This window comes from Lotus japonicus, chromosome 6 (genome assembly GCF_012489685.1).
Source record: "Lotus japonicus ecotype B-129 chromosome 6, LjGifu_v1.2".
NCBI classification, from domain to species: Eukaryota; Viridiplantae; Streptophyta; class Magnoliopsida; order Fabales; family Fabaceae; genus Lotus; species Lotus japonicus.
In genome coordinates, this window is record NC_080046.1 from 40242133 (window position 1) to 40256988 (window position 14856).

A 14856-nucleotide genomic window follows, 5' to 3' on the forward strand; every position below is an offset into this window, starting at 1 on the left:
TAATAATAGTGAAATGTGACCGTACAAAAAAAGCAGTGGAATGTATTACTAATTGGTGTTAATAGAGAGTGCAACAAGACGACAAATTGGATAGCAAGGAAATAGGCTTCTTCCCCCATTGTCCCTCTGGATCAGCGGGAGGTGCCGCTCTTAAACTTAGAGATCCTCATAATAAGTGTTCGTATTAATACTCCTTAGTCGTTTTAGTTGTTAATTTTCCGATGTGTAAAAAACAAACGACACCCGCACCCGAAATTTTTATTTGTCTTATCTACATATATATCTCATTTATTGTTGTAATTATCTTTATCGAAATAACAAATTTCTTAGTTGAGATTGAAAGTCATCATCCCCTACTTGAACCCCTTCAACAAGTCACAACTAAAAAAGTTTTCATCTATAAAACATTCGAGTCTTCCATCAGTCGTTATCTTGTACCTTGAAGCTACCACCCAAAACAAAACTCGAATTTTTTCTTCTCTTGTTCCCACAACATCATCATCACGAATCCTTCAAGATGAAGATCACTGTCATGACTGCTGATGAACAAATTCTCACTCTGGATGTGGATCCCAACGAATCTGTAATCATCAAAGATCTTCTTTTTGGCTTCGTATTTCACTTTTTACTCTATTGCTTTTCCTTCAATATTTGTTCTTTTTGTTATAGGTAGAAAACGTCAAGGCATTGCTCGAGGTTGAGGTGAGTTCTCCAATACCCATCTTTTCTTTTTCCCTAAAGATTGTTTTTTTAATACAAAGTCAATTTTTTTTAAAATTTTGTTCCATGAGTAATGCTGCTGAGGATATTTAGCAAACATTGTTTTTGTTTAGCAATTCTGGGTCATATGATGATGTTGGTGTTGGATTCATGTGTGTTTTTATAATTGAGTTGAGATGGGAAGTGTGCATGAGATGTTGGATTTATTTGATTTTAGTTTGTCTTTTTTGGTTTTGGATACACTGCTTCTGTGATTGGGTTTTCTTACTTTCTTGTTGTGTTTGTTTGATGCTAAACTTGTGTGTGGAAAGACAAGTGTGCCTCTTCAGAAGCAACAACTTCTGTTTAATGGGAAGGAGGTGAGGAATCCTGAGAAGTTGAGTGCCCTTGGTGTTAAGGATGATGATTTGCTAATGATGGTGTCTGGTGGTGGTGGTGGTGCTGCTGCTTCTAGGTATGCTTATGATATAATGCTGGGAACCTCTATTTTTTTACCTAGAAATTACCTTGTCCTGTTTATGCTTCCCTCCAATAATATGAGATGATAGGAAAGCATGTACTCTAGTTTTTCTTAGGTGTTAGTTATGAACTAAGACATGCTAAATATTTATAAGAATATTGAGATTCTCCTTGACTTTAGTACTGCACTATGATCTTGTACGTATGATATTGATTTTATAGGGCGACGTTTCACCAGTGATGTAATTTGTTAAAATGACCAGTCCACTTCTGGATTGTAGCACAGGTCGCAGTATTTTCCATCCAATTTCATGAGCTTCTAATCACGTCTCTTCTATAAAATTTTGCTCCGTAACCGCCAATGCATTGTCAAATTTTATCAGCTAAATTGGGCCTAATTTGTATAGGCCTATAGATGAACTGTCAAGAGTATATGCATAAAAAAGAAAATCAAGTGATACTGCTGCAATTACGGATCTGGAAGATGTTTACTGGGTACCACTTGAAAACGGACTTACCTTATTTTAGATCAGTCACTCTTTCTATAAGTTGATTTGTTTTTCTCATTTGCTCACCATCCATGTAATTTGAGTATATGTGAAAACAATAAGAATAAAGAAAGAAGCCATTGCATGCTACAGGCTGCCGAGTTATTGACATATACCGTCTTGACTGTAATCTTTATATATTCTACCCCAATTTTTGGGAAAGTACATTTTCGTTGAAATAGAAAATACCAAAAAACCTGATATACTCTTTGCGATAAATTTAAATTATTTCAGTGGATCTGCCAATGATTTGAGCTTCAATCCTGATGGATCTGCTGTAAACCCTAGTGCTTTCCAGCAGCACATCAGACGTGATTCTAATATGATGGGTCAGCTCTTTCAGGTAAATTGATGTTTCTTTTATTTTTGTCTTCAGTCAACCTTATCAAGATTTTAAATGCATACATGTATTCTTATTTCTTATGCTTAATAAAATTATTGTAACATATCCTCTCAAACTGATTAGCGTATAGATGTAAATGTTATTCAATTTCAAATTATTTTGATATAATTTGGTCATTTTTAATCATTTTCTTCCTTTGCTGTTTTTTGGTTCTTTTTTTTGGGATTGGCTATATTATGACCATCTTTACAATGGAATATACAGAGTGACCCGGAGCTGGCACAAGCTATTCTAGGGAATGATCTGAATAGACTGCAGGAGATTTTACGATTGCGTCATCGCCAAAAAGATGAATATCGGCGTCAGAAAGAAGAAGAGCTTGTAAGTAGTCTGTATTGTTTCTTCACATTTATCAAGAGGTTCAATTGTTTCATTACAAGCTGCTTTGCTCCTAATCCTTTGGAGATCTTCATTTTTATATCTGGTGCATTGCCATTACTCTGATATTTCCTCCTAAATTTACTTGGATTCTATTTTGTTTGTAGGCTCTTCTTTATGCTGATCCTTTTGATGTTGAAGCACAAAAGAAGATTGAAGCTGCCATCCGTCAGGTCAGTTTTACCCCCATTTCTGTTAGACATAAAAACATTTTACGAATATCTACATAATTTACAGCTTAAGCGTTTGGTGGTTAACTTTAGGCATGATATGACATGAATTCGCTACTTGCTGCCCTATTTGTCAAAATCAAATCATGATTGGGTTAAAATCTTCATTGGACCTTTGCCCAACAGCTTAAGCTGAGCATTTAGGAGAGTTGATGTTTGACAGTTGCGTTGTTAATATTAGTTAGAAGTTATGATTTGCAACTCCAAGAGATGTTTTATGTGGGTCTTGTTACTTTTAAAACTCCTGATACATCCACTGATAGGACATCTATTTCCACTTAGTGTTTTGAGATTATCCAAGTGCTACCATGTATATGTTAATTTCAATTGTTATTTTGATTATATAAATCACTTATTTATTATGCTTTGATTCTGTCTGATGTGATTATTTGTATTTATGTTGAATAACTTGTGATGATTCTAATGAATTCAAGAGCATATTGTTTACCCAATCATGTCTGGAACAGAGTTAAATTGACATTTGTTTAAATATTGATTTATCTACCAGAAAAATATTAAATTAAATCTTCTTTTCCCACCAATCTTTAGGTAACTAGTTCCTAGTTTGTTTGTCATAATTTCTTGGCTAAATACAAGTGTTGCCTTATCAGATAACCTTTAGAAAATTTTGTAAGTCTGTTCTTGTTGGGGCAAAGTCAATCTCAGTGTCTAATATATTTCTATTTACTATCTACATGCTACCTATTACTTATTTTATCCTCAATATGCACTGTTCATAATATTAAATTATTAATGATGTTATACTCCTCCTCGTTCCTTATTCACAATTCCTGTTGTTTTACTACGAATAATGGTATTTAAACTATTTTTTCAGAAAGGAATTGATGAAAATTGGGAAGCTGCACTTGAACATAATCCTGAAGCTTTTGCTAGAGTGGTCTGTATCATTTTCAACTTTTCTATTCGATGCTAATAGATTTGTTCGTTTTTCTGAATAAAATCTTAACTTTTTATGTAATATCAGGTCATGTTGTATGTAGACATGGAGGTTAATGGTGTCCCACTGAAGGCAAGTGGCTTGTCATACCAAGAGCATTACTCTTTAAGTTCGGGGTTTTATATGGAGACAGATTATAGATATTATATTTTTTTAGCTCCCTGCTTTCAATTATTACTTATGTAAAATACATGGCTATATTCCTCTTGTTTATCTCAACCTGTCTGCTAGGGACTACTAGTCCATTTAATTGGGTAGCGCATGCTATCTATTGCAGTTTTTCTTTCCCTCTTCATTGACAGGTATTTGAAATGGAACATGCATCAATTGAATTTTCACTTTGTTTCAGGCATTTGTTGATAGTGGAGCCCAGTCTACCATTATATCAAAAAGCTGTGCTGAGCGATTGGGGTATGTACACATGTTTGACTCGAATTTGCTTCAAAGACATCTATAATGCTAGGAAATGGTTTATTTTGTTGAGTAGCAGTTAGCAACTTAGCATATTTACATGCCTATGAATATACCCTACTTGTACATAGCTAGATGGATGTGTGGCTGAGGCAGTTAAATTCACCTTAGTTGGTTGTGTATTGTGCTCTTTATGTGAATCAAACTGAAAACAGGTAGTTCAGAAAAAAGGACTAAAAAAACAAAAATGAAAATGCAGGCATGTAAGGAATATGATATATGATCATAATATCATATTCACAAATTTTCTAGACACTGCATTTGAGTTTGAAATGTGAATTTAGAGCCTGATATTTTTTAAGCTTGTAAATAAGTCGATGAGAGTGACTTGGGGTAGGTGCAAGATAAGTTCATGAATGACTTGACTTCAGTGTTTACTTAAACCTATTAGAAAGACATTAAATGATTTCTGTGAGCCTTGTTGTTTTTGTAGAGACCTTAGGTCCATTCTGTTATAATAATTTGCTCCTTTTATGAAGCTTCATCCCTCAACCAGTGTTGTCAATCTTCAATAGCGGTGCGTATCGGCCTACCGCAAAAATGCTATTGCGGTATAGCATAGCGGGATGTCCTCTATGAAGAATTTTTTGTATAGCTTATATAATGTAACTATATACATATAATTGGTAAAAAATACTCAAAATTCATGGCACTCATAATTAACATTAAAAAGTCATAGGTCTTAAACAAAACATACTAGTACCAACAGAAGTCAAGATAACCAAGAAGTTTAAGTTTCCTAAGTCCTAAATTTAGTGCCTAAAAACATGAAAGTTCTATATCACTTCCTCCTCATCCTCCTCAATTAGACCATTTTCAGTATGTTTGCATAGCAAAAACCTTGAAATACGTCCCAAAAATGCCCTAACATGAACTTTTTTGTGGGTTGTTTTTGGGTTTTTATCAGTTCGAACAAATAGCGGCCAAATAGCGCCGCTATGGCTTTTTTTTCCTCCGCTTTAGCGGCCGCAACAGCTGCTACACTGAACTGAACTGCTACACAACAACTAGGAGCGGCCAAGGGCCGCTACGGTGCTACATACAACCCTGCTCTAAACCATCGTTAGTTTTTGTGTATTGCAAGGGTCTCTCTCTCTCTCTCTGGTTGACTGGTTCTTCAGTGAAGGATGCTTTTTATACTTTTTGTGCTTTTATTTATCAATAGTAGTGTAGTGTAAGTTTCCATGTTTTTAAAATATGGGATTTTTTTTAATGTTCATGTTATCTTCCAGATTGTTGAGACTTTTAGATCAGCGTTACAAAGGAATTGCTCATGGAGTTGGTCAATCAGAAATATTGGGTCGTATACATGTAGCTCCAATCAAGGTAATGTTTTAACAGGTCTGTTGAGAAGTCCCACATTGACTAGAGATTTGGTCAGATAAGTGTTTAATAGGGTAGAGCTTTTGGGGTAAAGTTAGGCCTCCCAAATTCTAAATGGTATCAAAGCCTATGCTAGATCTGTTTAGTGGAGACCACCCATATATGGGCCACCGCAGATGTTCATACCTGCAAATTCCACGCTCCAAATGTCCAGCTCTGAGCTTGAGGGGGTGTTGAGAAGTCCTACATTGACTAGAGATATGGTCAAATAATTGTTTATAAAAGGGAGAGCAACCGTCACCTCTAAGCTATCTTTTGGGGTAGTGTTAGGCCTCCTAAATTCTAATAAGGTCTGATGGGGTAGTGTTGGTCTTTCTAGTAAATGAAAACATATTTAGTTTATTTGTTAGATTTGTCTATTTTGGAGTTAAACTATATATGATTTTATATTTTCCTTATTATATTTGGGGCAAAATTAATAAGTATAATTGTATAAACTTGTATCCGGTATTACTTACTTACTCAAATGTATTAACATATGTGATACTGAGGATTTGTAATTTAAATTTTAACATTGTTAGCCTCTGCCTCCCTTCGTGGGTGTTTTGTGCTGTTCATTTTAACTTTCATAAGGGTGAAGGGAAATGATTGGAGATATGAGTTGTAAGCTAGTCATGCGGACACCTCCATGTCTTCTGTTTTCTTGTGAATGCTTATTGTATAATTTGTAGTTTATGATTTCTGTGTCTAATATCTACTAGAGGAACTCTCTCGTGGTTTTAGTTTTTTATGGAAGAACTATTCCAATTTAATCATTTGAGATTCATTTATTTTCATTTCCTCTAAAATGGATCACCATTATCTTACATGTTTTGTCTTTTAATAGTTCCACACCAACTTTAGTTTTGTGTCTTTGTTTCCAATAGATTGGGACTATATTTTACCCTTGCTCATTCTTAGTGTTGGATTCTCCCAATATGGAATTTCTCTTTGGGCTGGATATGCTCCGAAAGCACCAGGTACCACCCTCAGTTGCAATCTTAAATATATTCGCTTTCAATGATTACCCTAAACTGCTATTCTTATAGATGTTTCTTATGTCTGCAGTGTATAATTGATTTAAAAGATAATGTTTTGCGAGTTGGTGGGGGAGAAGTTTCTGTGCCATTTTTGCAAGGTTGGTTTTCCACTCTCTGGATTTGTAGTATTGACCATTTTGTTTTTCTCATTAGTTTGCGCAGTTCTTTTCCAACTTGATTCTGTTGTGCATTTTATATATAGCTAACATTGTCTGTTATGCTCAGAGAAAGACATACCATCTCGGTTTTTTGATGAGGAAAAATTATCTAAGGAAGCTTCTACCTCAGGTGGCCCAGTAAGTACACTTTTAATGATTAAGTAGGAATTTGGCTTTCATTAGCCTCTTCCTTTTCCTTGTTCCTCATAGGGCAGAATGACGCTTTGATTGCTGAGTAGTTGAAGGCAGGACACGTTTCCTTCCATGGCATTTTTGCTTAATTTGATCTTCAATTGGCTGTTCCTTTTTAACTATTGCTTTTTGATTGTAACATGGTGATTGATTTCTAGTGGTTAAGTACATCTTTTTCCCCCCAAATTGAGTGCATGATCTTATTATCATATCTTAAACACTGCATACTGAGGGATGTGATGCCAGAACATTATTGAGAACGTGAAAACAGTATTATGGCCGGTTAGAAGTTCAAATCTGCAACGGCTGTTTTTAAGTGCCCACAAAACTGTGATCTAAAACAAATGAAGAAATAGATAAAAACAGTGATACATTATCATGAATTGTTATGGCTTTTCTGGTTTGCTTTGTCATTTTGTTTTGATGAAAACAATGACAATTGTATTTTGTGTCATACCTTCAGGTTACTTCAGGGAGCAATAATCCATCACAGGGAGGTGTATCATCTGGTTAGTAGTGGAGTTTGTTTAAAGAAAAGTTTATTTTGTTTATCCTATTTTTGAGTTCAATTGGATAAATTTCCATTAAATTCCATCGTAAACATGTTTTTTAAGCTTGCAATATGACCATAATATATTCTTCTTCTTTCTAGGGTAGTTAGGCTTATTGTTATGCAGTGTTCATGGGGTAGTTATTTATTTCGTAGCTGACTATATGATTGAATTTGCTTTATTTCTTGTGTCAAATTTCACATTTGCTAAACTGATCAATAGAGCCAATGTTAGTAACATATTTGCTTTATTTTTTTATTTTTACATATTTTTCAGGAGGAGCTTCTGGTGACAAGTCTAAGGTATGCTGTTAAATATCAACCACTATTTCAATTTTTGTACTTTATCCTTTTAAAATCTTTCACATATTTGCATTCACTTGTAGTTTGTTGTAGGTGTAGAACAAATTGAGTAAACCCTGCTTGATCCTCCAAACGTTCGCGTGTTACCAATTACCATACTAGTTCTCTATAGACTCTATAGATTTTAGCCACCAAATTAGTTTAAAAGATCTAAAATGTCATCATATTTGTCCTTGTAGAGGACCAAGTGTGTGTATACCCAATTGAGTGCAATGGACTCCCAACTCAATTCATAAGAGCTTGTTAACCAAACACACCTTAAAGTGGTGGTACAAAACTAGGAGTTTGTTAATTATTGTATTTTTTTAAAGGACTAAGTTTCGCTGTGAAATATTTAAAAAACTAATATGTGTCTTACTAGGCTTTGGATGACTAATATAGAAAGCTTTACTCACAATGAGGAGTATTTATTTTACTCTTGGTCCATTTGTCTATGAAGCAAAATGTAGTACCATATCATCTCATGAACATGGTGAACAAGAAGGCAAAAACATAAAAAGAAAATACTTATAATATTGACATGGATGGGTTGCTGGAGTCCCATCTTTTCGGATTTAAAAGGGAATGCTAGTTTGAAGATAGAAGAATCCTTATATAGTTAAACCTTGTTTGCTTGTGTGAAAAAGAAGACCAATAACTGTCGTTTGTATTGTACCTATGTTCATGACAAGTATACAATTGGGACATGCTTGATGTATCGTACCTATATATATATTTGTCTTTTTCTTTCTTTTCTTAATGATTACTGATTTCACCTTTTAAGTTCCCTGATTTGGTCTATATGGTTGCAGGACTCTGCTTTTGAAGCCAAAGTTGCTAAGCTTGTTGAGCTGGGATTTGGAAGAGATGAAGTTATACAAGCCCTTCAGTTATGCAATGGCAATGAGGAACAGGCAGCTGGATTTCTCTTTGGCTGAGAAGAACAATTTTTTTTTTATTTGAAAGGATTAATTTATTACTTGAAACAACTTTCATTTTTAGCCAATTTCATTATAAATTCTAAAACTAAATTGTAAATGTTGTGGCATTTATTCTGAATTGTTTATACTGAGGATTTTTTTAAATGATACTATCAAAGAATGCATTCTTTATAGTGGTTGAAGAAAACTTGTTTAGAATTACCATGATTTTATCAAAGAATGCAATGGTTCATAAATGTCATGATTTTGCATCATACTTGTGTTTTTTTGCCATCCTCGTGAAATTATAGCATGATTCAGAAATGTAATCCTTCATCTTGCGTTGAAATTTTATATCACCCATGTAGTTTTGTCATCTCATGTTCACTTGCATATTGTATATTGTCTATTACATAAAAAAAAGCAAATAAAAATTCATACTCATTGGCTTTTGCATGACATTCTTGCATTGTCATTAAAAATAGAGCAAAAACATAAAAAAAATGAATTAAATATTTGCACGATACAAATAATTTCATTGGCTTGCATGAGTTTTCTGCATGTTGTATTTTTTAAGAAAAGAAAAATATGTCCATGCGGCTTTGCTTATCTAGTCTTGCATGTGTTCATTCTCTGAGGTTGAATTTCACTAAACTCAAGCACATGGCTTGTTGACTTGTCAAATAAAAAATTTGCATCATAAATTTTGAACACTTTGTTCAGACTTGTGTTTTGTGCATTTTAGCATCATTCACATACTTCTTCATGCATATCAAATGAACTTTTTAGTCCTTTATTTTTTATTAAATCCAACAGGCTTTATAAACAGAGTTACCTAGATACTAAGGGAATGCATATCAAGTTTTTTTCAAGTGAAAGCACATAAATTATAAAAAGAGAAAATCACTCTTTAATTAACCTCATGATCTGAAGCATTACAATTAAACGAAATTAATCTTACCTATCCATGTTCAAATTGAAAGTCAAGATTAACTCTACCTTATGCTCCATAGTATTTACTATTTAGACCATTTACAATGGTTGTTGAAAATTTGTGTTGAAGATTGTTGAGGATTGTTGAGATGTTGAAATGGTTGTTAAAGATTATTGAGGGTGATGTGGAGGAGAGAGGGAGGGGAGAAATGTTGAGGATTTTCAACATTGTTGAGAGACCTGCGGTATGCCACGTGGTGCGAGGCCAGTGGCCACCGACAGGCGCGTGTCATACACGCGTAGACAAGGCGCGTGACGCGCCTTGTCTCAGGAGAGAGAGAGAATGCTTTTTTTAGGCAGTGACACGTGTCTTAATCTGATTGGCTCGTCGGATTTCTTTTACCCTTATCTTTTGAACTCAATTATTTCATCAAAAAAATATTTTCTGAAAAAAAAATTTATACCAAAATTCATGATTTTTTTTCTCTATAAATAGAGACTTGGTTCGTTTGATTTTGACACAGAAAAAAAAACCAAGTTTTTCACCATCTTATTATCTCTCTCACCATCTTATTATCTTTCTATTAACATTTGTTTTGAAATGGATCCCAACAATCACCATTTGTGTGTTGTGTGCTTAGTTTGTTGTCTTGCATTTTAAGTTAAGAAAATAAAATAAATTATTGTGTGCTTAGTTTGTCGTCTTCCATTTTTAATTTAAGGAAATAAAATAAATTATTGTCTATATTAAAAAAAATTAAATTGTTAAGTGTTTATTGTTTTAATTTAATTTAAAATAATAATTGTAGTTTTATGTAAATAATAAAAACAAAAATATAAAATTAAAAAAATATGAAATAAAAAAGTGGTGGGGTAGGGTGAGTGGTGGGGTAGGGTGTTGAATGAAAACCATTGGAGTGGGTAATTGTTGAGAGTGTGTTGAATTGGAGAGAGAAGATGATGTGGAGTGTTGGGAAGAGAAAAAGTGGTGTTGAGAGGGGGTAAATTGTTGAGACCATTGTACATGGTCTTAGTACCCTTAGAGCATCATTATCCAAGAAACTCATTAGAGTTTCTAATTTAAATTTTGGTAATGCCACGTCATTTAAACCACTTTAATAAACTCTACTCACTTTTTACTCCAATCCAGAAATTCTAAAAAGTTTTTTAAATGGATCCCACAATATACCCCACTACTTTCTTGTAAATCTAGTTACCTATTTATTTGCTTATTTATTTATTTTTTAATCATTAAATTTAGAAGAGAAACTTTGAGCAAAGTTTCTCTAGAAAGAAACTTTGGAGCAAAGTTGCTTGCCACGTGGAGAAACTTAATTTTCTGCAACGGTTAAGAAACTTTACTTCAGATGACATGTCATAAAGAAACTCACAAAGAAAGTTTCTTTGTTGCTGATGCTCTTAGTACTATTAACTTATTAAGTACGGCTGGTGTGGAGCAAAGGTTTACTCAACAGTCAATAGGTAAATTAAGAAAACGAGGTCTTAACCATTAAAACTTACTATAATAAGATATCAATAAAATATTAAGGTAGTGTTTGACCCAGCTTTTTTAAAGCTTAAAAGTTACTTATAAGTTAAAGTTAAAAATAAGATCTTTAAAAATAAAGCTAAAGTTGTTTGGTGGTTTTCATATTTTAACATATTAAATGTAACTTTTAAGTTAAAAGTTGTTTGATGAATAATGTATGTATTTTCATATATATTCATCCAAATGGTATGCAAGCTTATACATACAAAGGTTGATATCATTCATCTATAAACAACATCCGAAACATTTTCCATCCATGAAGCACTCACTGACATGATAATTTATGTGACAAATCCATCAAAATTAACCTCTTTTATATCATGTTAATTTCTTTTTAAAACCAGGAAAAACCACAAAAAGAAAACCTGTGAACATTGCCTGCACAGTTCACCACTAATCCTAACACCATGACCCATCCCACTTCACCATTCTCTTCTAATTCTGTCTTATTTTTAGTATTCTTTCTTCAAAAGAAAGTCTGAAACAAAGTTCAAAAGTTTCAAACAGAGTCTCAAAGTCTAAAACCGGGACAAATCAATGAAGATTGAGTTACAGGAAAAAAAGGGAAAAACAGAGTAACAAGGATGAATTCATGAAGACCAAGTTGAACTCTGCAATCTCACAGCACCCCACCAAAAATCGACTATGCATACAATCCACCTTGTAACGACGGCAAAATACAGGGGTGAAGAGAAGATGAGATGAAGACTAAGTTGAAAGAACAGAAACGTACGACTATCGGCGTGAGAACTAGAGGAGATTTGTGGGCAAAGAAAGGAGACGATGAAAGAACAGAAACGAGCAACTACTGCCAACTTATCTTAAAAGTAACTTAAAAGTCAAAAAATAAGTTGGGCTAAACACTAGCTAAGTTAGAATGAGGTACGAGATGGAACTGCAGTTGTTTTTACAACTTCAGGGGATCCAAGCCGAGTAAAAGTAAAAACACATCAATTGTTTATCTAAAACCTTAGATAATATGCTGGGTACGTTGCGAGAAAGAAACTAACCATTATCTGTATCAATCAGACACTAAACATGTATATAAACTCTCTATAATAATTATCAATGTCACAGGCAAAACTTCACAGCAACGCTGTTACATCCATAACTTTTGATTTGAGTACAACAAATAGCTTAATTAAATCAAATGAAACAACTTCCCCACAATAACTCATCATCACACTTGATAACAGAGAGATTATAGAAATTTCTATGGAACCAGAAAGAAAGTTCCTAAAATGCCATGATTAATAGAAGATCAAAACCTTTCTGCCAGTCTAGAAGTAACTGCTCTTAGCTTGGAGTATACCTTTCCTGCAGGTGATCCCATAATTAGGCTACAAAGAGAATCCCTGGCAATCTTGATGTTGGCAAAAGATCCCAGTATATGAATTTTGGAGTCAGCAATCACGATTCTTGTCTTGGATGCATTCTCAATTGCAAACTTTGTTTTACCACCTTTGCCGGATAGTCTTCCAATAGCACGGGACAAGTGATCACCACGAAGTGTTTTAACATCCTTGATCTCAAAAGACTCAATATAGAGCTCATCCAAACGCAAAAGTGCAATGGCATCGATGACATCAAATCCCAACATGAAAGCATGGACGAAATCAGCACATTTTTGCAGGTTACTAATATCAGGTGTATCACGCCTTGTTTTCAACTCAACTTTTCTAGCCTTCAGATTCATACGGACATCGATCTTCATCTGTTCATATATCGGAGTGTAGAGATCCATCCAGGCTTTCTTGAGAGGCGTATAACGATGAGGCGGAACAGACACCTTGCGGAACTGAACCTGCCCATCCGACATCTCATGAGGCTTCAAAGGCTCAAACAACGGCTTCGGTGGCAGAACTTTGGGTTCAGATGGGGAAGCTTCAACTTCCATGGTAGAAGGTGCCTCGTTCGACTGCATTGCGCAACTGTTCCAAGACCACCCAAAATAAAAGTTAATTATAGTTATACAAAAGCAAGCATAAAATTAAAATGCTAATAAACAAAATCTTCTCCAGCAGTTCTAGACATCAGCAGACCAGTTCAGTGACAAAATTTAAGGGCAAATTTAACAAATTTCTATTCGGCATGTTGGCGATTACTATCACAGAATACAGTCAATAACAGTACTAACTCTGAAAGTTTAAGATATTGCAAAGTTCAACAATTTAAACCATAAGCTAATACATCAAACAACACACATCCCCTCATTTATAATTATTAAAAAAATTAAATTTTCTATAGTATTCAGCCTTAACCCAATCTTAAACTACAAACAAAAAAAACCCCATTTGTTTAACACAATCAGATTGAGTAATTTTTCACTTTTCAGCTTCAAACACAACAAGGGCAGAACAGTTAATTAATCATTACAATTTTCAAAGTGTAAAGAAACAAAAATTCTATTAAACAGCATCAAAATCATTCTAATCAATCCGATAATCATTCTAATCTAGTTCTAAAACCCTAATTGCAGTTCAAAGCTTAATTGCAGTGTAGTGAAGAGAGGGAGAGTGAGAAAGAGCAAAGTTGTAAACTTTAACACTGAGAAAGCGAGAAGAAGAGGGAGAACGTACCTGGGGTGGCGAGGAGAAGATGGAGGCGCAGCAGCAATGGCGGTTCTATCAGGAAGAAAGAAGCGCAAGAGGGAGGGTTGAGTTGTCTAGGGTTTATGTTATAAGGACATCACTTGTCTTCTGAAATTTTGTTTGAGGCTATTTTTGTCATTTCATGATCTCTTTTTATAAGTGATGTATTTTGAATTTTAAATTATAGATTGGAATAGGAAAAAGGTGGATACAAAATTAGAGATTAAATATAAAAATAATGTAAAAAGGGAAATTGAATTGAAAGGTAAATAATAAAATAAGAGGAAAAATTGATAAGATTTTTGAAATGAATTAAAAATATGATATGGAATAAAAATTCAATTACAAAAATACGGATTAGTGTAATTTCAAACGGGTATATTTTAAATTTTTACAACTAACTATATCTGAATTTGGATCCTCTCTAGTATGAATACATAAGCTGAACAACAATACAATTAATTATTCTCACTTTAAATTAATTGTGGCCTTTAAAAATAAATATTAAGAGGTGATATTTTGCTGCACAATGATAAAGGGAACAACCCAGTAGCACAACTTATAGATAGTTTGGGCTCCTTAAGCATTTAGTCCAGAGTTCAATTCCTGGGCGGTGTATGGAGAAACATTTTTTGTGAAAAACCTACTCACTTAACGTGATCTTAGAGTAGAGTGATGGAGGAAACGCTTACATGAGAGGATTTAAAATTTAATTTACACTATTTTTTTTTCTCTTTACCAAGGTATAGACTCCCTTTGAAAAAATTAAAATAGCCGAATTAATAAAACTTAATTTAATATTAAAACATAAGCTCATTTATACAAATGTAAAAAAATAAATTTAAGAAAATAATCACTTGAAAAAAAACTATTTAGAAAATTAAATTTTAAAAAAATATTATGCATTTTTTATTTCAAAGGAAAATTTTATACATTTTTCATTATAGTATCATATCCTATCAATATCCTGTCCACCTCAAACACATGATAGGATAAAAGTCTATCTTACTCTTATCACATCTTGTTTTTATCCAATCATTTATCATGCTCAG

At 33.6% G+C, this 14856-nt stretch overlaps 2 protein-coding genes across 2 annotated transcripts; one reads left to right on the forward strand and one right to left on the reverse strand.

Annotated features, from left to right (window-relative positions):
• The first annotated feature begins 345 nt into the window (after nucleotides 1-345).
• Nucleotides 346-8939, forward strand: LOC130723835 (protein DNA-DAMAGE INDUCIBLE 1). Its single transcript, XM_057574973.1, has 16 exons — nucleotides 346-583; nucleotides 670-702; nucleotides 1032-1174; nucleotides 1962-2070; nucleotides 2335-2451; nucleotides 2616-2681; nucleotides 3574-3636; nucleotides 3724-3768; nucleotides 4046-4107; nucleotides 5400-5493; nucleotides 6417-6509; nucleotides 6598-6667; nucleotides 6795-6865; nucleotides 7383-7428; nucleotides 7747-7772; nucleotides 8624-8939. The coding sequence occupies exons 1-16, from the start codon at nucleotides 518-520 to the stop codon at nucleotides 8747-8749; spliced, it is 1230 nt and encodes a 409-aa protein (XP_057430956.1). The 5' UTR covers nucleotides 346-517; the 3' UTR covers nucleotides 8750-8939.
• Nucleotides 8940-12252: 3313 nt separating this feature from the next.
• LOC130726090 (uncharacterized) lies at nucleotides 12253-13919 on the reverse strand. The gene is made up of 2 exons (XM_057577314.1): nucleotides 13793-13919; nucleotides 12253-13144 (listed from the first exon to the last, which is right to left on the reverse strand). Exon 2 carries the CDS (start codon nucleotides 13135-13137, stop codon nucleotides 12475-12477), a length of 663 nt encoding a protein of 220 aa, XP_057433297.1. The 5' UTR covers nucleotides 13138-13144; nucleotides 13793-13919; the 3' UTR covers nucleotides 12253-12474.
• Nucleotides 13920-14856: the final 937 nt, after the last annotated feature.